The sequence below is a fragment of the Lytechinus variegatus genome, chromosome 13 (assembly GCF_018143015.1).
Source record: "Lytechinus variegatus isolate NC3 chromosome 13, Lvar_3.0, whole genome shotgun sequence".
NCBI classification, from domain to species: domain Eukaryota; kingdom Metazoa; phylum Echinodermata; class Echinoidea; order Temnopleuroida; family Toxopneustidae; genus Lytechinus; species Lytechinus variegatus.
The window spans coordinates 29,647,072-29,670,359 of NC_054752.1; the positions used below are offsets into that span (position 1 = coordinate 29,647,072).

General features: G+C 37.7%; 1 protein-coding gene across 1 annotated transcript; it reads right to left on the reverse strand.

Annotated features, from left to right (window-relative positions):
- Positions 1-9,597: 9,597 nt before the first annotated feature.
- LOC121426708 (alpha-1B adrenergic receptor-like) lies at positions 9,598-15,959 on the reverse strand. Its single transcript, XM_041623081.1, has 2 exons — positions 15,355-15,959; positions 9,598-11,846 (listed from the first exon to the last, which is right to left on the reverse strand). The coding sequence occupies exon 2, from the start codon at positions 11,592-11,594 to the stop codon at positions 10,554-10,556; it is 1,041 nt and encodes a 346-aa protein (XP_041479015.1). The 5' UTR covers positions 11,595-11,846; positions 15,355-15,959; the 3' UTR covers positions 9,598-10,553.
- Between the last annotated feature and the right edge of the window lie 7,329 nt (positions 15,960-23,288).

Here is a 23,288-nt window from a genome sequence, read left to right on the forward strand (position 1 = left end):
CCTTGATTAATATTATTTGCAAACTTAGATTGTTCGTTTGTTTGTTTTCGCCTAGGAATAGTTAACTAGATAGATCATGCATATTTAAAAAAATGCTGCCTCGATCCTGTCCATAAAGCCGTATATAAAGCCTCCAATCAATCAATAATTAATCCATCCACTAATCAATCCATCCATCCATCCAATCTTCCCTCCCTCCCTCCCTCCCTCCAGCTTGTTAGCCCAGGGGCCGCGAAAGCGGGGGGGGGGGGGCTTCAGCCCCTACTTTTTTTTCCAAAACCATGTACAAAAACGTAAAAATGACCATATGATTGTGATTTTTTGCATGGTCAGCCCCCCCCCACTTTGGAAACCGTTCCGCGGCCTCTGCATCCATCCATCCATCCATCCATCCATCTATCCATCAATCAATCAATCAGTCGATCAATCAATCAATCCATCCATCCATCCATCCATCAATCAATCAATCAATCAATCAATCAATCAATCAGTCAATCAGTCAATCAGTCAATCAATCAATTAATCAATCAATCAATCAATCAATCCACTAATCAATCAATCAATCAATCAGTCAATCAGTCAATCAATCAATCAATCCACTAATCAATCAATCCATACATCCCTCCATCCATCAATATTAATTAATCAATCAATCAATCAAGCAAGCAAGCATGAAGACAAGCAATCTATCGTGTGTGGGTGATTTTCTATTTTGTTTTGTCTTGTTCATTTTTTTTCTCTCATAAACTTTTTTATAACATGAATATACCCATGGAAAAAAGAATTCAAACTGAAATTTCCGTTTTAGAAGCAGATTAATTTACAACTATAAAGAACAAAGACGAATATGATCGATTTTCCAAACATGATAATAACATTGTTAACACATATTTTTTTTCAAACGTTCATTGTCATTCCCTCACACTCACAGGATTAATTCATAACATAATGATATTAATAATAAGCAGATCACATAATTTTATATATATTTCAGATTTTGTTCAGTCCCGTAGCCAGAGGCGTTCGATCGAACACCCTAAATGTTAAAAAACAAGTAAAACAGAGAAGGAAAAAATGTGCCATTTTCCGACATGGCCATTTTTTTGCTGATGACCCTTTTCCCTCCTTTCTTTCTTTTTTTGGTTGTAAAATCATTCGAGGAGAAATGGACAACAGTTTTCAGTTTTGACTGATGACTCTTTCTTGCTTGTCAACTTGTTCAGCCACATTTTCGCACCAAGAACCCTCTATCATTCTCTTGTTATAGGGTTGTTTGCTAGAGTGCAGTTTATAAAACACTATACCATGTATACCATGCGAATAAACGTATTTCTCCTGTATGGTATTCATAGTTACAAGAGTGAAGTACAGGAGCGGCGATCCTTTTTGAAGCACTGAAAAGGAGCCCTTTTTTAAGCAAGAAAAATGCCCCCTCACGGACGTGTTCTGTGCCCTTTCGATCACCTCAGAAGGGCCCGTTTTATGTGTTAACAATCTCGTATCAGTGCCAAACATTACCCCCAAATTCCCCCTAACGAACGTGAAGAAAAGAAGTTCAGGGGCGGCGATCCCTTTTGAAGCACTGAAAAGGTGCCCTTTTATACGCAAGAAAAATGTTCCCTCATGAACATGACCTATATACCCCTTTCACCTGAGAAGGATCTGTTTTATGCTGTTAGCAAGTGCCCTTTTGCCATCTTATAGGTGCCTTTTCTTGTATCAGTGCCCCCTTTTTGCCCCTCGGGAACGTGTTCTCCGCTCCTTTCACCTGAAAAAGACCCGTTTCGTGTTTGAGCAAGTGCCCCCTTGACTTCTTGAATCAGTGCATGCCCCTTTTAACCCAATTCACCTGAGAAGGACCTATAAACGAGTGCCTCTTCTCATATGTGCTTGTTCTTTTTTGTTGTGGGGCGGTATTCTGAAAGCTCAATTAGCGGTCAATTAGCGCTCAATTAGCATTTTGGTATTCTGAAAAGTCACTTAAGTGCCCTTTCCTTATTTGGCAGGGTTGCGTCGCGCGCACTTGCAATAGTACGCGTTTTGACCGCGCGAAGACTTGAGTAGTTACGAGACTTTTGGTATTCTGAAAAGTCTCATAGCGCTCAATTAGCGGACTTTCCAGTGGGGGGAGATAATGGTGATAAGAGGTCCATTAAGTCTCATCATATCTTGATAAATGTGGCTTTCATTTCGTATAAATATCATCAAATCGGTTTAATACTAGGAGGAAGGAAGGAGGAAGGAAGAGAATAAAGGAGATAGCTAAAAAGGGAAAAGAATAAAGGGGAAAAGGTGATGTATAGAAACAAGTAAAATAAGGAATAGGGTCTTTGATTGAACCCCATACTTTCATGTGCCCAGTCAGGCTCCACCTTGACCACTCGGCCACGTCACCTCAGTTGATTGTCTTAAATGGGACTATATTTGGTAATAAATAAATTAGAAAAGGGGGAAAAAGGAGACAGAAATATTTGTGTACTTATAGGGAAAATATGACTATTATTTTTTCTATATTTTCTTTAATTATTAGCATCGTAAACTATTTTGTTTTGCACACTTTTTTTTGACAATAATGAAATTGCCAAATTACGATAGATGCAGCAATGTGCATGGTTGAATTAAACCTTGTTTCTGACAATGAAAAATAAGCATAGAACCCTTTAGTATTTAAACGAATATATAGAATAAAATACAAAAGAAAAAATAGTGAGTGCTGCCATCGTTTTCCCCACCTTTAAAAACCTATAAATGTCATAACGTTTCAACATCAAATATCAATAAAATTTCGGCTTTTTTTAATTATGCTTTTTTTATATTTAAAATATGTTTATTCAAATTTTGTTGGAGAATATTTCTCATATAAATGAAAAGTATGTAGTTTTTAAAATAAGTAGGAATTAAGTTAAAGAAGAACCCCCTCTACCATGGCCCCGAGACAGAGGCAAATAAAAATTATTGTAAAAAAACAAGAAAAAGAAAAAAAGCTACAAATGGATTCAAATAGAGAGTTTTGAAAATCAGAACGCGTTCGAAAAAAAGAGAAAAGCACAAAGGTACATTAAATGAGAGAGAAAGGGAAAAGACAACAATTAATTTCAACAACATAACAAACCTCTAATCTCAGATGCAAATGCTTTAGCATTTCAGCAAAAAATCTTTTTATCAAGATCGTGGTGCAGTGCACCTGCAGCAGCCGGGCGCTGCGCTGCAAGGCAGCAAAGTGAAGTGACACTGCGCGCTAGGAGAAAATTTTACGTTGTAAGAGCGCATTTGATTGGCTAATTCGGCTCAGTAGGGGAGTGGCCTAAAGGGACTTAATTGAGCGCTAATAGAGTTTTCAGAATACGAATTTGGAGGTACATTAGCGCTCCATTAAATGGGTAACTTAAAAGGATATTTAAGTGGAAACTTACGAGACTTTTCAGAATACCCCCCCTGAAAAAAAAAATTCTCTTCGTGCCCGATTAGCGCCCGGATTATTTATAATTTAGCGCTGTTCTGCTTCCTTCTGCAAGTGGATAATAGTTTCATGAGTCATGTGAGTGGGGTAGATAAGTAATTTCTTATTAATTTTTAAGATCATGACCGTACGCAGCGGGGAGGGGGGGGGCAGTTGCCACCGTCCCCGAAATTTTGAAAACTAACATTTCTTTACTGCAGATTTTCACTAAAAGTGCACAAAATCCATCGATTTCGCTTAAAAAAATGCAATTTAGCGCCTCAATGATAAGCTCGGTCGCTTTGCCATCTCACCTTTGAGTAATTTTCCCAAAAAGTTTACGCGTTGTGCCCTCCCCAGCGAAAAATTTCTGCATGCGGCCATGTAGATAGTAAAGAAAAGGTGCCATTTTCCCCTGTGTCACCCCCCCCCCCCCCACTTTCAACTTTCGGCTCCGCAGCCCCTGGAGAAGTTGAAATAATTAAATCAGGGGAGCGTTTCATGAAAGGACTTGTCAGACGTTTTATCCGACAAGTCCTGTTTTATCCGACAGTTACTATGGTAACAGTGCTTCTCAACCAATCAGAATCCAGGAAAGTTGTCAGATCTGACAACTTGTCGTACGAAAATATTGATGAAACGCCCCCCGGGAACACAATAGGACGACAAAAAAGGGGGAAAAGGCAAGCGGTAAAGAGGGCCGTGTGACCATGCATGCACCAACCAGCCCCAACCCGCCAGCAACCCACCATTATTTTGCAAACCTTCCAGGGGCGGATCTAGCTTTTTCCTAGGAGGGGTTTGACCGAGAAATTTGAAGAAGATCATTTCGGTATACAAAGATTTTTTTAAAGCAATTAAGGTATTGGCGTTGGCTCCAAAATGTAGTTTATTATTTTTCTTTACTCAGTGGCAGCCCAAAGAGTTTGGGGCTTAAATCCCCTAACCCCCCTTAAATTTGCCACTGCCTTCTACTCGCCAAATAGAAGTACACCCTATTCTATTCCACACCCTTCACGCACAGGAGAAACAAATTTGGTAATAATGCGGCCTTTGCTTGTAAAAATGCCCCAAATACCTCCTTTTTTTCTTACCTCTATAAGCGCCCCCTATGGATTTCCTTCGATTAGATTTCCCCATTTCCTTAAACGAAAAAAAAAAATCTCAAAGGCAGGGGCGGATCCAGGATTTTCCAAAAAGGGTGGGGCACATTTTCCCGATAAAAATTTAACGAGCAAAAAAAATGGGTATCACCTAAAATCCAAGGTCATTTCCTCTGATTCTCAAGGGGGGCACGAGCCAGATGTGCCCCCATCCCTGGATCCGCCAGAGCTCAAAGGCCAGCATTTTCTCTTTAAAAAATATGTTTAATTTTTTCACAAATAATTAATAACTCCTTTCCATTCCTTTAGAAATGTACAAAGAGGTTAATAAGTTATTCCTTTATCCTTTATATACTCCCGGCCAAATACATCTTCTAAGTAATTCACAAGTAGATTACCCCGTACCAAACGAGCATGTTCACATTAATACATTGCGGTATGTTTCATCTTTTATAACAATGTTCTCTTCGAAAATTTACAACGGAGCAACATGCATAAGATTATTGTATATATACAGCACAATGCACGTGTAATTCTCAATCGAAGCACTCCGGCTGTTTAGAGTATGACTTGATCTCATTAAAAAATGTTTTCAATCACTGTATTTGTCCTTGATCATCACACTTGCATGGATACAATATCATTTCTCGATTTGATTAATTTTCCTAATCAAGTTGATATAAACGATATTTTGTACCCAATCCTGAGATCATGGTATTTTCATATAAGGCAAATAAGATTATTTATTTGCCTTATTGTCATCGATTGCAAAACGCAAACATAATAGGCCTCATGGACAAAGAAAATGTAAAATAGAAAGCATAATGACAATGGTTTTGAGAATTCAATAGAAAATTCAATGTCATGATGAGATGATCATTAGAATCATAACAATAATAATATGTCCATATAGCGCAGTTACTATGTGCATATACTCAACTGCGCTTTGATACTTGGTATCATATTATTACCACGCGGCTGTAGCTGAGCCGCCATGTTAATAGGCACTAAAGCACTATTTCATGACCTATCACGATATTTTTTTGTTCTAAACAATCTTTACATCGAACAAAGAATTTATTAATAAAAAAAATCCAAATTACTGTTACCACTTGACAGGTAAAAAGAATATGAATACTGGTTTCTGGAACTTTACAAATATTACATAAAATATCATTTTTCATTTTCCATTAATTTTGCAAAGATTGTCTTTACTTGGTATTCTATGATATGATTTAAAATCAAATTGTTTAGTCCTGATGTCATTTATAAAATCAAGTTTAAACTCTGATAATCGTTTCCAATTAAATTCAAGAGGCAAGCTAAAGAAATCGTTTCAAAAATGAATACAAGGGATGTCTCTTTTCTCCTTTTCGATCATCAAAATGATAAAAATGTTTTGATTTCATTTCATTGATTACAGTCACCTGTTGATATGTCAATAGTGCTGGATTTCGATGACATGCTATTTACATTTCGTGCACTTGTTAAGCTAGAACTTCGGGAACGCATTTTTTTTCACCAATTCAAAGGTAGAAAGTAATTATCTTTTTTTTTAAATAGTGCATATTGAATCAATCTTCTTCCATTCACCACCAGTTAGGATTTGTTTAACTTTCAAAATATTGTTTTTCTATCCAGTTAGGAAAATATAATACATCTTTTTTGTACTTTATGTTACTATTTTTAACAATAATTTCGTTTTCAATATTCGTTACTTTCAACATATCAATATTCTTTGGCTGTGACAACTTGATTGTATAATAAGTTAGTTTTACTATGTCTATATGTATTATGAATTATGTATATACCATGTTTATTTACCGTTTGTCTGAAAAAAATTGTAAATGTTTATACAGTGTAACTATGCTTTTTGAAAATAAAGAACCCTGTGGAAGGGAAAAAATGGGAAACAAAGTATGTAAGACAGAGTAATATACTGAAAGGAAATATCTGTTAGTAAGATTATGTATATATAAGGTTGGTATTGGGGTTATGTGTGCATATACGTGTTTGTGTCTCAGATCAGTGCCTATATTTGTGATTATTTGTTTTGCAATTAATTTACAATGTGTTTTGATGTTTTTCTGATGTTGTAAGGCCTCATTTCTTTTTTACCAGCAATGGCAAATAATACAAATTCAGATTGAAATGTGCATGTGACCTGCTTTGATCATTGATGGGCAAATCCACCCTAATAATAATTTGGATTAAAATGGAAATATCAAAGTAGTTTAACCCAGACAATTTCATGAAATAAATACAATAAAAAAGGTTTAATTCAAACAATAAAATACAAAAGCATCTTTGAGTCGGTATATAATTACTGTTCACCAAGTGTTGCTTATTGCCCCGTTGTGCATATAAATGTTCTGTGCAAAATAAATTTCATTTCAAAATGTCATAACTTTTTCAAAGATTCATTTTGGTCATGAAATCCTCGGCGTTATCATGGTTATGCATGTTTGGTTTTTGTCTTATTCTAATCGACTTTTAGTTGGGGTGGACTTTCCGGGCTGGTTCGGGCTGAATATATTTATATCTAGATAAATAGAGTAAAATTCACAGAGCGAAATGCTAACCATTTCATCAAAATCGGATAACAGATAACGAAGTTATTGAATTTTAAACTTTATCAATATTTTGTGAAAAAATATATGCACATCCCATGAATATTCATAAGAAGGGCTGATGATATCACATTCCCACTTTCCCTTTTCTTATGTTATTAAATGAAATCGCAAATGTTATATTTTTCATACATGTGTAAAAGATATGTCTCCATTATGATGAAATAAGTTGCGGCAATAAATAACTAATGCACTTAATCAGTTGTCAACCCATTTTTTTTTCTTGATAGCAAAATTTTGAATAAACTTCATTTAATATAATAAAATACTAAAGAACAAGTGGGGATATGACATCATGAATATTCATAAAGACATGCCTAGAACTATTTCACCGGAAATCTTGGAAATTCAATAACTTTATTTGTTTTCCGATATTTTGATACAATTTTAAGCATTTTGCTCTGTAAATTTTACTCTATTCATTGAGATATAAATATTTCCAGCCTGGACCATCCCTTTAAGTACCCTCGATGCTCATTTTCTCAAAATAACAATGATTCTGATTTTTTTCTCTGAAATATTTTCATACCTTAATTGTCTTTCTTCGAATTACACTTGATGATGTCAGTAACTCAGAGTTCCTTTAATTCGTATTCAACTTGCTTTGTGTGGCTCAGAGAGGGAGAGAGAGAGAGAGAGAGGGAGAGAAAGAGAGAGAGAGAGAGGGAGAGAGAGAATGGGGGAGAGGATGGTCGTTATTGACCCTAATTGCCTCACTTTCAAGAAGAAACAGAAACCTCCACTTTCTCTTCCCAACAATTTGCGTAATTAAACACATTCAAGGTTAATTACATGAAAGTAATTTTTCTATGTTTCCAATAAAAAATGAAATTAATATATCGCTAGAATTATTCAGCCGTACACTCGAATTAAAATGGGTCGATCTCCGTCACCAAGACAACGTTAATTTGCTTTTGTTGTCACGGTTGTAGGCCTATACCAATTCGTTTGCTGAAAATGAAAAGCTTAGACAAATATGCCATTAGTCGCGTCTCATCCACTTGCAAATATAATAATGAAGAATTGTATAATATAGGGCAAAATGTACCCTAAAAACCGCCATTTGCCCATATTGTGCCAAAGGCTCACAGAGAGTTAACTGGTTGGAAAGCTATTGAGCAGGGCCCTGTTGTACAAAGAGTTACGATTGATCCGATCAATCACAACTATGGACGGCCAGCAGCATCGTCAACATCTATTTATGCATGTTTGTTCAAAATATTTTCTAGCTGTGATGTATATTCATGCATTCATTGTTTTCTTGAAAATTCACTACGCTTCTCTTTGCATAAAAAGGACATTGTGCAAATTTTTTTGTAGAAAAAATTATGACACTAATGGATTTCCATAGAGGTACGATTGATCGAATCAATCGTAACTCTTTGTACAACAGGGCCCAGATGTTTAAAATAGACAACAGAAATACAAGTTTGATGTCTTCAGGAAGGCTGTTCCACAAAAAGGAGCATGCTTATCTAGGATCTTTCCCCCATTTTTGAAACTTACAAAAGAACTGTTCAGATGTTGGCGAACAAAAAGGTATCTATATAGCTTACCTCTACACGTAGATGTCGGGAATAAAAAAAATATATGAAATAGAAACGAGGCAATGGCTCCAAAATGGACTGAAAAATAATTGACTTATGCAGATGAAGTTATGGATTTTTGACATTCACTAGTTCACAAGTTCCTAAATCTTCTATCCAAGCACACCATTTTAATCGCAAAGAGTAATTGTTCAGGGTGTGTGAGCGTTGTGGGTACGGTTGCTCCACCTATATGGAGAACGGAACCAAATAATGAATAAATATACCCACACTGCAAAAACTCCGGTGTTGATTTAACACCAGCCCGGATTCTATATGTCCATACCAGAGAAGTGTTAAACAACATCAGTTTCGTTTTTATAACACCAAAAAGGTGTTTTTAAAACACCAATTAGTATTAAAACAGCGTCGGTTTGATTCCAACCTGGTGTTGTTTCAATACTTCTCTGGTGTGGACATAATATTCCGGGCTGGTGTTAAATCAACACCGGAGATTTTGCAGTGCACGTTTCTTTTTTTTAGATTTCAATCACATTTATGTTTACAGAACTTTTAACTCACTATTACTCATAACACAACGCTCATGACACGGCTAAATAAAACTAGATATCCTTTATAAATAGCAAGTAAACCACTCAATAATTAGTTTGGTATTCGTATTACTGTCCTATATTGAAAGAAATGAGCAAATAATTGAGGTTTTCTAAATCTCGACTATTTATATATTTATTTACTCTTTGCGAATTTCTTTCTACAATTGCCATCTTCATCATCTGATCACACCACTTTCAAGAACTACATGTGCATCAGGGGAGCATTTCATCAATATTTTCATCCGACAAGTTGTCAGATCTGACATCTTTCCATGATTTTGATTGGCTGAGAGGCACTGTTCCTATGGTAACTGTCGGATAAAACGTCCGACGAGTCCTTTCATGAAACGCCCCCCTGAGCGTCAATAGATAATTGTAAGACTCTCAAGTCTGGAGAATTGTCAAAGGTTCCATGACACATTTTTGTCAGTAAACGTTAGGGGTAGCTATTTTAACTACTGAAATCCATGTATCTGATTGGTATTAAGAACAAGCCTCATGAAGTGCCCCACCGTTGTCTTCTTGGCCAACAAACGACCAGGCTTCTGAAATCATAGGTGCAAAAACGTTCTCTAATCAAACAAGAGATGGGAGGAGCATGCCGTTATGTCTTTGCCTGATCAGAACATCTCACGGGCCGCATCTGGCGATTGATATTCAAAATGTATAAGAGAATTGTACTAACATAATCTGCAACTTCAAAACAAACTCTTTTACAAAACCACGATGACGTCATCATACAACAGTGAATGAAGTTTTAATGTCTGAGTCTTTTTGAACATGTTAATTGGCAGACGTTTGTTGAGAACCTTGGCATCCAAGAAGTGGCTCCTTATGAATGTTGGGTGTCATTTAGATACGTAGGAAGGCCGGAGCAAGCTAAACAACCATGCTCAAATTTAGTGAAGGACGGAAGTGATATACTTGCATCCATTTGTCGAGATGCGTAAAGATATCCCATGTTTCCTGTAATATGAGCAGTTGACTTAGGAGCAAGTAACTTTGGTCTCACAGCTATTGGGAGTGGCAACACTTATACCTGATCAGGACGTTTTCGCTTCAAGTGTTTAACCTACGTATTCATAGTCTCAAGAGAGATGTGGTTGTCAGAATAAGGTATCAAGAATCACAAAGAATAAAGAGACAACTATTCGACCCGGCTGCAAAATCGAGGCGATTTCGGATAAAGTTAAGGTCTAGAATCTAGATCTAGGGCATATATAGAGGCTTTATGTCCCTCATTATGATAGATTTGATAAGTGGTCGCGAAGCCAGCGCGAAGGCTCTTCCACGTCTTGAAGACGACGGCTTAGAATACATCTGAATACCTGGTGAAACACTGGGTGTTTCCAGGCATAGATGATCGGGTTCAGGGAACAGTTCACTGACAGAATGACGACAAAGTAAGCGACCATTGTCGCATCAAGTTCAGTCGCAAATAAATGAATTGTTATTGGCGTCATGCAGATGAAAAAACACAAGACGACAAATAGCATATTCTTTGTGATTTTTGCTTCAGTGCTATTTCGGTAAAGCATTTCCTTTTTATTCGACTCTTTTTTATTTGGCTCTGTTTTGTGACATTGCTCTGGTTGTTGTGCAGAAACGAATTGTCGATTTTGATTTTCCAGATTGACATGGACATTCCGGACGTGGTTCCGCACATGGAGGTAGATCTTCAGGTAAAAATACAAGATGGCGGCCATCAGCGTAAGCATGGAAACACCGGATAAGAGGTTGAATGCTCTACCATCTGCTACAGCGCACGCATTGTATTTTTCCCCAAACACGGCCCAACCAGTTAATGCAAAAACCATAACGGAGCATAGAGGATACGAGAAGATACATATGAGCATGATGGCGATGCTTCTCTTGCGGAATATCCGGCGATACGTATGTGATTTTTGAGTAATCAGGATATACCGGTTGAACGCGATCGTGATCAATGTGATAATGCTCCAACCGTTGAATATAAACGAAAGCGCGCCAATTACTTCGCAGACGACGGCGAAAGACGGAGATGTGTGCGTAAGCCCAAGAAGCGCACCGGCCTGGAAAGGTAGCGTCAGCGCGGTCAGAAAATCAATGCAACTGAGGGCAACGACAAAGCTGTTTGTTGACGTCTGAAGACGACGGGTTAGCTGGACGGCGACGATCACGAAGATGTTCCCAACGATGCCGACGATGCTAATGACGACGAGGATAGCAGCTCCTGGTATATTTTGAGATATGATGGCTCCATCGTTGGAATCAGACGTAGGCCTGTCGGTGGTGCTGTTCATTGTTAAATTGGCGTGGAAATCTGTCTTGTTGTTAGTTCGGGTGGGTGACGAAATGCTGCATTTGTTCGGCGTCCCTCCCACAGGAAAAGGATCATCTTATTACAAGGGATTGAACCGGGTGGTTGGATTGGTATGGAGACGCATCCTAAGACCAATGACTCGGGTTATTAAGCACCCTCAACATTTTGAAGCAGTTAGGAGAAGACGAAACACTCTTGCCACATTGAGAGGTACTTTGTCACGAGCCCATCCCTGGTGAATTAATAAACAAAGCAAATAAAAAAAATCATACAAGTGAAACATTAAATCGTGCATATCGTCGGCCTTATGCCAAAAGGGCCTTAACTGCTTTTGGCCATTCCGAGATAATGGCGTTTAAAGGTTTTGGCCTCTCTAATAATCAAAAGTTTGTGGTCGTTTTTTGGCTTTTGAAGCCAATTTCGATAAACGTGTTAAGTTATTAAGTTTTACATGAAATGTGTTAAATTTATTATAAAATATTCAGAACCCCTAAAATCGGGTTAAGGCCCTTTTGGCATAAGGCCGACGATATTTGAAGTACAACACGCAATTGGCCAGAATAGCAGGCCTAAAGCTGGATCGTTCTGCTCAACCATGGACCTATTACATGGCTCAACCAAGATACAAGGGGATACAAGTATATAGGTATAGGCTTTATTGTGATTATTGGTTCACCCGTCCAATCTTTTGTCTGACCATAAAAGCTTCCTATGTCCATGATGTCACTGTCAAAAAAATGTGCAACTTTGAATAACAAACTGGGACGTAATAAGTCAAAAAATTTGTAGGGAGCATAATCTCCCGCAAAAAAGAGGTATGAAGGGGATCTAAAAATCAGCATACGGTCGGTCTGTTACAAATCATGCGCTTCGAGCTATACTTCCTCAATATTAACCGATTCTCATGAAACTTGGCACACACATTGATCTTGGGTAAAGAAGTGCAAAGACATATTTCCGCATGTGTTGGAAATTGTGTTGCCATGGTAACGGTTTATACTGTCAAATATTAGGTGAAATCATGCGATTCGAACTTCCTCAATTTAGCCAATCTTATGAAATTTGGCACACACATTGGTCATGCTGGTCTTGCGGTAAAGATGACTGTGTAAAACACATTCTTTGCGTGTGTCGGAAAACGTTTTGCCGCGGTGACAACGAATTATATGGTTAAAATTGGTTAAAAATCTTGCGGTTTTTGACACTAGTACTTCATCAGTTTCCAACAAATTCTCATGAAATTTGGACACAAAACGAATTCATAACGGATACAGCGGACAATTTTGGGATGGCTTCATCCGTTTTCCTCCGCTCCAGACAATGAACAAAATGGGCGAACAATGAAATCACAGTGGACTAATGCTCTATGGATATAGAGCGTATGAAACACGTATGCAAAGAATAAACAACGGATACATAACGTCTTCCAACGGATAACAAGATTCTATTCCGTTTTACATCTTTTCTAAATCCGTAATTGCAGTGGGAACGGGCCTTACCTTGGTCACACTTGCTCTACGGCGGCCGTATACGGCGAGTCGAAAAAAGTCGTTTTATTCAGCTGGTACAAAAAATGTTAAAAGGGCTGTTTTCGACTCGCCGTACGTCCGCCGTAGAACAAATGTGACCAAGGTATTAGCGGTCGATAATCTGCATAGAAACGGCAATTGTGTCTTTAATCACTGGACCAAAGATTAGTGACAATATATATTCAGAGTCTCTATTTAGGTCTATTAAGCATGGATTAATCCTTTTATCCACAGTGATTATTTCACCTTTCCTTTCCAGAAGTTAATTACAAAGTCATTATTTGGGCATTATCCCATCCAATGAAAAGTGACATGTCTTGAGGGCGTGTTCTTCTACAGCTGAATGGGATGAATGTTCAATCAAGGGCTCTTTTACGTTCACTCAGTTTTTCATTCAAAGTTCTACCCGTTTTATCAACGTAACAACTGGCATAATCTATGCAGATGATCACGTAAACAATCCATGACCTTTCTTCTGCAACTCCTGTCTTTGCGTTGAGGGTATGATCTGATTCAAAGTTCAAATACGAATTCGCCATGAATATGGTAAGATTGGGGTTTAGACATTCTTTAATTACTATCCCCAACCGATGAAAGTTTTCTATATCAAATTCTGTTTTACTTGTCAGATGTACTAGGACGAGGAGGCGAATGTCCACACATTCTCGCTCCAACGTCGACCATGGCTGCGTTTATGCGACCTCGACCCAGAATCATGATTTGAATCACAATTTGAATCATGATTCAAAACAGCAGCATGAATCACGATCCGACAGAATCAGCGTTTATACGACCATCTTTCTAACGCTGTTTCTCCCTTAATTCGGGCCGATCCAGTGCCCATCACAGTGCGCAGTTTGACCCAGGAAGTATAGGTCAACATTTTCGCACGTGTTTCTAACTTCACGTCGGCTGCTAGATTTTTGCTGCCGCCGGAGCTAACGAGCAAACGTTTGTGCAAGTGCAACGCTTACTCGGCTTCCGAAAAATAAATCTTTTACTCCAAGAATTCCGTGTATTGTACCTCATATTGTTTTTGATCGGGAACCAGAAGGGGTCATTATCCTCCCTCCCACCTCCCTATCGATTTTTCTTGTCTATGATGGTCCTGTACTGGGCATGAATTCTGTTAATTTTGTCTCGACAGGCGGTGCCACATCTCCGTCGAAATCCCTCCCTCGCAAGCGCCGCTGAAAGGGATCGTCTTATTTCTGTGAATCCCGGTAAGGGATGCTTGTGCTTCAGGCTGAGCCCAAAGCACAAGCAGAGCCCTGAGTTAATTCATCGTCGATCAGTCCAATTTGTGCCTTTGGAACTTGAAGAAATGATTGATGAAAACAATGAAATATACAAATGACGCTACAGTACAACCCCGGGGGTACAATACACAGAATGATAATTCCTAAATGCTGGCAATACTGCTTCACGAAAATTAACCTGCACGAAACACAGCGCGCGCCTTTGAGTCGAACCCGGGAAGAAGCACGACACAATGACGTCATAGAATCATGATTCAAATCACGATATCGTTTATACGACCTTTTTCGTTCGTGATTCTACAGAAACGTCTTTCCAAACGCCCCTTTTTTCGTGTTTCATGTTTGTGATTCTAATCATGATTATATTCAATTTCGACTAAACGCAATCGTGATTCTGCAGAATCGTGATTTGAATCATGATTCTAATCATGATTCTAGGGTAAAAAAGTGTCGAATAAACGCACCCCATATCAAGGAGAGTCGAGAACCCGTTTTTCCAAAAGGCGAAACATCCCGAAAAAAACTTCAACAGAATTGGTATGTAAATTAAACATGCTTTCTTTGTTGATTCTACCATCGTGATGTTAAGTTGTTGAAATTTGACATTTTAACATTTTCTGTCTCTGTAGTCTAGACTGGAAGACCGGTGGGTTTCACGTTTAAAAAATTAGGTTTGTTGGTAGTTATTTTACCTGTTAAGAAAACGGGAATGCTTGTTGACACTCGACCAGAGAACCGACTTTTTTATCTGACTGAGCTAGGTTGCATATTCATTTATTATTTTGTTCATTCATTCGCATATTGCGATTATTTTTCATAAATAATACAATCAAAATAGGCCTAAATGATAAAATTATACACAATGATGTGTAGTGACTTAGAGAAAGCAGAAGTTTTAAAGAAAGAAACATTTCGTGACGCTGTAACTAAACAAAAAGTTCGAATCACTTACGCCTTCTTCGTTTTCTTCTGATAAAGTACAGTCCACCGATTGGACAGGTGTATTATTATCACGCCTTCCCCGCCTCTGGTAGTTTCTTGATTATCATCGCTGACATCATCATCATCATGAAAAAAAATTAATCAGAAGGTATACACAAAAGTCCGGACATGCATGGATAATATTGAACCAACAAATCAAATTTCGCTTCTCAAATTGGTTTTTCTTCATTTGATTGAACTAATGCAAAATGCTGGAATTCCTTGCGTTTGTCAATTATGTGCTTCAGGAAAGAGGGTAATATTGGAAACTGATCGATGAAACCCCATGTCCTTGTGTTTCATAAATTGGCTCGATTGTCCAATAGCAAGAGTGTTTTGTGCATACCTTCCGGAATTTGACGCCAGGATGCTGGGAAGGAATGGTTGTTGGAATAAGTAGGGTACCCCGGGTACCTAATTAATCTGTCAGCAATGCATGTTCAAACGCCTCTATGAATAAAATATGAAGACTGCCCTCTATTTCTAACAACCTAATGAATTAATTGACTCTGTAACTTGCAAGAACCGTCTTTCCCATCGCCGATTTATCATGCTGCGCTGTTTGAGCTAGCTGCCATGCTTTCAATAATTTGCACCACAATTTATCAATCCATTACCGAGAACGGTTATCAATAATCGATGATATTTCATTACATTTAATGGATTTAAAAGTAAACAAATTAAATTTAATAGTTGATGATAGATCCCGTGAGAGTTTCAGAAAACTACACCTCGTAAGAAGCATAGAGTTTTTGCACAGCGGCGCAGAATGAATCCAGCGCAGAAAATAACATTGAAACTTCAAGTCAAATCACAATCAAGGCGTCGCGAAGCGTCGATCGTCGGCCAGTGAATCGAAACATCAGTGTCGATAGTCCTGCTACTCTTACTCCTCCTCCTATACAACAACTACTACTACATCTACTACTACTACTACTACTACTACTACTACTACTACTACTACTACTACTACTACTACTACTACTACTACTACTACTACTACTACTGCTACTACTGCTACTACTGCTACTACTGCTACTACTGCTACTACTGCTACTACTGCTACTACTGCTACTACTGCTACTACTACTACTACTACTACTACTACTACTACTACTACTACTACTACTACTACTACTACTACTACTACTGCTACTACAACAACAACAACTGCTACTACTACTACAACTACTACCACTTTACTAATATTCTTCTTCTACTACTACGTACTACTACTTCTACTACTACTACTACTACTACTACTACTACTACTACTACTACTACTACTACTACTACTACTACTACTACTACTACTACTACTACTACTACTGCTACTACTACTACTACTACTATCTACTACTACTACTACTACTACTACTACTACTACTACTACTACTACTACTACTACTACTACTACTACTACTACTGCTACTACTACTACTACTACTACTACTACTACTACTACTACTACTACTACTACTTCTACTACTACTACTACTACTGCTACTACAACAACAACTGCTACTACTACTACAACTACTACCACTTATATTCTTCTTCTTCTACTACTACTACTACTACTACTACTACTACTACTACAACTACTACCACTTTACTAATATTCTTCTACTACTACTACTACTACTACTACTACTACTACTACTACTACTACTACTACTACTACTACTACTACTACTACTACTACTACTACTACTACTACTATACTACTATTACTACTACTACTACTACTACTACTACTACTACTACAACTACTACTAAAATAAAAAAAACAAATCAGTCAAAAATGACTGGTTAATATAGGGTCAGCTGGGAGCAACTGTTATTCTAGTCATATTTGACTATTTTCTAGTCATATTTTACTAGAACAGAGTTATTTCTGACTAGAATATATGTCAGACATGTGAATATCAGTGATTGCCATATAAGTTGCTCCTACACTGTAAAAACTGTGGTGTTAAAACTGACACCAATTGGTGTTAATAGAGGACCACACCCTGAGGTGTTTGAATAATACCCTAGAGATTGAACATAACACCAAAGAGTGTAAATGTAACAACCATATGTGTTATAATAAAACCTATAGGTGTAAAACTAACACCAATTTAACACCAGTGTAAAATAACTGGTGTGGTCCTCTATGTACACCGGTTAACACCACAGTTTTTACTGTGTAGTTGACTACTGGTCTAGTCAATTTGACTAGTTTTTTGTAAGAGTTTACAAAGTTCATTGTATATTATTTCTTCCGGGGGGGGGGGTGCTGGAGCGAGATGGGTTTAAAATATCCACCTTATAATCTTGATGTGCATTCTTTGTTCACGTAACGCCACTGATCTCTACACTAACAGATCAGTGGTTCACGCGAGGAATTCTTTCAACTCCGCCATCTATCGGTGGTGGTGGTGTGTGGGTATCACAGGCCTAATTCATTTCCCATATAGACTCGTGTGTTAAATTGGCATTTTAAAAAATTCACAAAAAATAAGGATGAAATTCGGGGGTCGAATGTTTACTACCAGTGTATAATCCATATCTGACTAGAAAAGGGTCCCTCGACCGGCTCATTTTAAAAATAAATTGGCGTGTTTGAAGACTACATCGTCGGGGGGAGCAGATTCATCACCTCAAACAGCAAAATAGCCCTAATCCTTCCGCCAGTCAAAATATAGTCCAAAATTGGTGATATTTCTTCTCAATTTGGGAAAAGGAAGTTCAGTAATTACCAAAAATAGAATCAGTGTTAGATGGACAATCATATGCATTACACTTTGCCAATCAGCCATATCAAAATAAAAAAAATAGCAATGGGTTGGCTCGAATGAATATCTCTTGCTTTCCCAATGCTAATAGGTCCGTGCAGCCTGTGTGTGTGGGGGGGGGGGATAAGTCCGTTCCTGCTCTCACGCATCGCCTACTGCGCCGAAAGGGATACGTAATTGAAATGAATATCAAACATTCATGATACAACATCAAAGTTCATCATTCTGATTATCAATCGCGAGAGCGGAATGCCGAAGTTCTTCAATCTTCTATAATAAATCAAAGTTCTTGGGGTGATGTTCTGCTGGCCAAAGCGCGTATAAATGACGATTTTCAGCAAGTAAAGAAGGAAAATCCCACTTCACCGCTCTTATTCATTTTCTCTTTATGAGGTAAGATCAGAGTTAGTTTTTTTTCTTTATTAATGATTGAAGATAATGGTAGAATAGAAAATTATTTCATATCCCATTTTGTAAAGCGCGTACTCGAAAGTTAAAGTTTGCGCAACCCCCGTTTTTAAATGTGAATCGCAAGTACTTACAAAAAAAATCGATACTTCTTTTTTACGGTACATATTCCAAGTAAAAGTTGGATAGAAATACATATAAAGAGAGAGGCGCATGCAGACATAGAGATATCAACAAATAGAGAGAGAAGGAGCGAAATTTGGACATTTTTGCATGTTGGGACTCTTCCCCAGGACAATAATTCGTATCAAACTAAATAATAGTCCTGGTATTCCACATAGGTGTTTTATATACGTTTACAATATTGCAGTCAACCAATATTTTCCCGCTATTTTCCTTTTGCTTTTGTCTCGTTTCGAGGGGGCTTGTTGTGTTGCTGACCAACGTTTTCAATTCAGTATTTATTGTCCAGTTCATAATACATGAAGTTGGTACATTAAATATGCAGAAACTAAACCAAAATGCAAAAACAAAACAAAACAGAACAAAGCAGCAGCAACAACAACAATGAAAGTAGAACAATTTATTTCACTTTGAATCGGTTGCATTTCCTCGTTGATCATGTTCATTGCATGTGAACAGCATGCCATCGGTTTTCATAGGTTCATGTGTAATTCAATATAGTCCATATTTGTCTGAAATGATGAAGTATTGATTGAATGATGAAATAATGATAAATGCGGTAAAACGTGAGAGAAGTATTGGTTATACCATGTAAAGCTTGCGCGTGTCAAACTACTCAAATTATTGTTTGTAAATAGAGCTGCAGAACGTGTTATCGCGATGGTGGGGGGGGGGGGGTGGAGGGAGTGGTGAAGGGGGTGGGTGGGTGAAAGGAGCGAAATGTCAGCACCTTTTTATATACGTTTTAATATATCGGCAATGGACCCATGCAGGATTGAATAAGAGGGTATACTTTAAAAACATACTGTGGTAGAAAAAAGGGTTATCACTCGAATAGCGACAGGCAGGAGGGGTGTATGGAAGCATAAAAGTGCCACCAAGATGTTGAGATAGTTATCTTCGGAAGTCGACATCATGATAGCAAAAGATCAGATGACGAGATCCCGGATCTCATCATGTCGACATCTTTTAGAATAGATGATCAGATGACAAGATCCCGGATCTCATGTCGACATCTTTTAGAAGAGATGATCAGATTACAAGATCCCAGATCTCGTCATGTCGACATCATGATCAGATGACAAGATCCCAGCTCTCGTCATGTCTACATCTTTTAGAAGTGATGATCAGATAACATGATCATGGATCAAAGATCTTGTCATCTGATCATCTCTTATAAAGGATGTCGACATGACGAGTTACGAGATCATGACATCTGATCATCTCTTCCACTGGATGTAGACATGACGAGATAGAAGATCTTGTCATCTGATCATCTCTTCCAAAAGATGACGACATGACGAGATCCGGGATCTTGTCATCTGATCATCTCTTCTAGAAGATGTCGACATGATGAGATCTGGGATCTTGTCATCTGATCATCTCTTCTAAATGATGTCGACATGACGAGATCCGGGATCTTGTCATCTGATCATCTCTTCTAAAAGATGTCGACATGATGAGATCCGGGATCTCGTCATCTGATCTTTTGCTATCATGATGTCGACTTTCCTAGATAATTATATCAACATCTCGGTGGCACTTTTAAGCTTCCATGGGGTGGCCTTTTTTTTACACACTTGTCTAATGACTTTTTCCAGAATTCTTACATTTTCTCCTCCAGGGTTGGGTGCTCGTTGACCCTGCCCCCACCCCGAGTACCACCAATGTATACAGGGTTCGTAAAAACACACGTTTTAGGGTAAATGTCCGTCTAATTAAATATTCAAAAAATGAAATTGACCTATTTGTATCGTAAGATACTCAAAGCTATACATTCAGACGACACCATCAGACAAATATTTTATTGATGCTTAAATTTGTTCTTGCCGCGGTTGTCCAAAATGCTTTGCGCCACTGAATATGAATTGAAAGCATGCACAATGAAGCACTTTGAATGTTACCAAGCAATTGGCTTACATATTGCATTCATTTATGTGAGAAGTATCTGTCAATTTACAATCATGATTTAAAATTCAATTTGCCTTCTGCGTGGTTTACCGAAGAAGTTATTAGTGTGTAGGGGAAGGCGAGGTAAGTTGTGACACTTTTTGCATTTTGCATGTTAGAATTGATATGAACAATAATAATGCAGAAATAAGTACCTTGCCTTTAAATTTGATTCTTGGGAAATATTTTTCACCTATATATAACTTTCCACCCCCACACAAATATTCATTGTGACCTTTGAAAAAAAGATGTCAAATGGCTCAACTTGCCCCATATGTGGGGTAAGTTGTGCCTCCTTCTGGGGGTAATTTGAGCCACAAAAACTATGTACAAAATGTATGCGGGAAGAACCAGTATGCCATTTTTATTTTAAGTCTTTTCACTTGCTAATTCTCTTTAAATATTAACATCCTCTAAAAGCAAAAGAACTGTCACATGGTTTTGCTCCTTTCTGCCTGCATATCAATGGCTTTTTAAAGATTGTTTTTTTTTTTATTATACATTACCATATGAATTACCATGGCTCAACTTGCCCCATGTTGGCTGGCTCAACTTACCCCAGTCCTAACTTCATGCAATATTTTTACATCCACACATTTCTTATGCATCCTTCATGTAAAAGACTATGACAAGAATGAGGATCCATACCTGGACTAACAATATTGTTCTTATTTCTTTATTATATTTAAAGACGTGTGTGAGTAAAAAGCACTTATCTATTTCACACTTTTTTTTACTTTTTTTGCTGAAATTTGTATTTTCCCCTTTAAATAAGTACTTTTGTTTTAAAGATGAAAACAATGTGGTGGTGTTAGGGGTTATGTACTGGGTCATCAATACATAACACCACAATAATGTCTAACTCATTCATTATTGGCTGGGGCTGGTGGCTCAACTTGCCCCTACCTATGCTCAACTTACCCCGCCTTCCCCTACTTAACTTCACGAACTTGCTGGGCACACACATGAAAAGGAATACAGACAATGGGCACAATTAATTCGGATTTGCCTAAATTAGCAGCTTTTTAGTGAGTCTTCTGCCGATTATGGCTTTAAAAACAAAAATCAGAGAATTGATAATTTGTTTGAATGTGTTACATCACGGCATATCTGAAAACCGTTTCATGAAAGGACTAGTCGGACGTTTTATCCGGCATGTCCTATTTTATCCGATAGGAACAGTGCCTCTCAGCCAATCAAAAGCAAGGAAAGATGCCTCTCAGATAATTATGTTGTCGAACGATAAAGTTGTGCTCCCCAGGAATTATAAACAACCAGTTTGGCATTTTCTTCTTGACTGGAAGTGTAGCATATTGATTTGATGTGTCTCAAATTACTACTACATTCACAAAATATATAATAGTAATAATAATATCATCTTTATATTACACAAACTCCAGATAAGTCTCTGCGTTCTAAAATGGTAGAATGGGAAAGAAATGAACGGGAAAAGATATATTTTGTGTGACTTTGTTTGAATAAAATGTCTTGCAAAATTCTTTCTAACTTCCGAAATGAGTTGTTAAACATTACTACACTCATTCCTCAATCACGCACAAAACAAATGCAAACAATCCTTTTACAGAATCTACACAAAATGACATCTAATCAAACAAAATTATACCTCTATGCAAAGAGCAAATCATTGATTGGTAATATTCAATACAGTCATTGTTGATTTTATTGTGCCTCTCATCAGGGGCGGATCCAGGATTTTACGAACGGGGGGGGGGGGATGGGGCCTTTTCGTACAGAAAAAATACATAAACAAGCCCCCCCCCAAAAAAAAGAGAGATCTTCGCTCCCAATTAATAGTGATTTATGTCATGATAAATTTGACAACCCCCCCAAAAAAAATAATAAGTTCTTAATTGCGTATGCACGACATCATTTCTGTAAAAAAATATGCTCTAAAAAAAAGGGGGGCACGGGCCAGATCTGGCCTGGATCCTCCACTGCCCCCCCCTGTTAATCTGACACAATCCACAGTATTCACTCAAGCATAGAATCAGAAAAATTACCCAAAATGCAATATAAGAGAAACTACATGTACGTCTTGATCTGTTAATGAGTTTAACATGTTTATTATTTTCTATGTATAACATTTTTTTTCATATCAAACAACAACTGAAAACCCAGGTATATTTGACAATAAATTCATTTGTTTGTAGGGGGGAGGGGCATCACGGGTGGTACACTAGCTGGGACAGCTGGTGGATAACACGTGATCTACATGTCACGTGATGAAAACTTTGTAGAAGCATGGAACTATGGAGAGATGGACATTCATCGCTTAAATAATAATTTTTTTGTCTACTTTGGTCTTATGTTCTCACAGATTTCACAGATTGTATATGCAGTTGATAACAAATTACGTAAATCATGGAAAATGGCAGTTCTTGTTTATCATTTGTAATCATAGTTCCACGTGTTTTATTTGGGAAAATGTCTGCATATTTTAATATAGGCAAATTTATCATTGATCGTTGACCATTTAAAATTCTATTTTTCCAAGTAACTCCATAATATTCGAGACATACGTGGCACCGAATGTGTATAGATCGTGCATCCCTCAATGTTAATG

Coding starts and splice junctions, on each gene's coding strand:
- LOC121426708 (XM_041623081.1), bottom strand. CDS start 11,594: ATGAACAGCACCACCGACAGGCCTACGTCTGATTCCAACGATGGAGCC.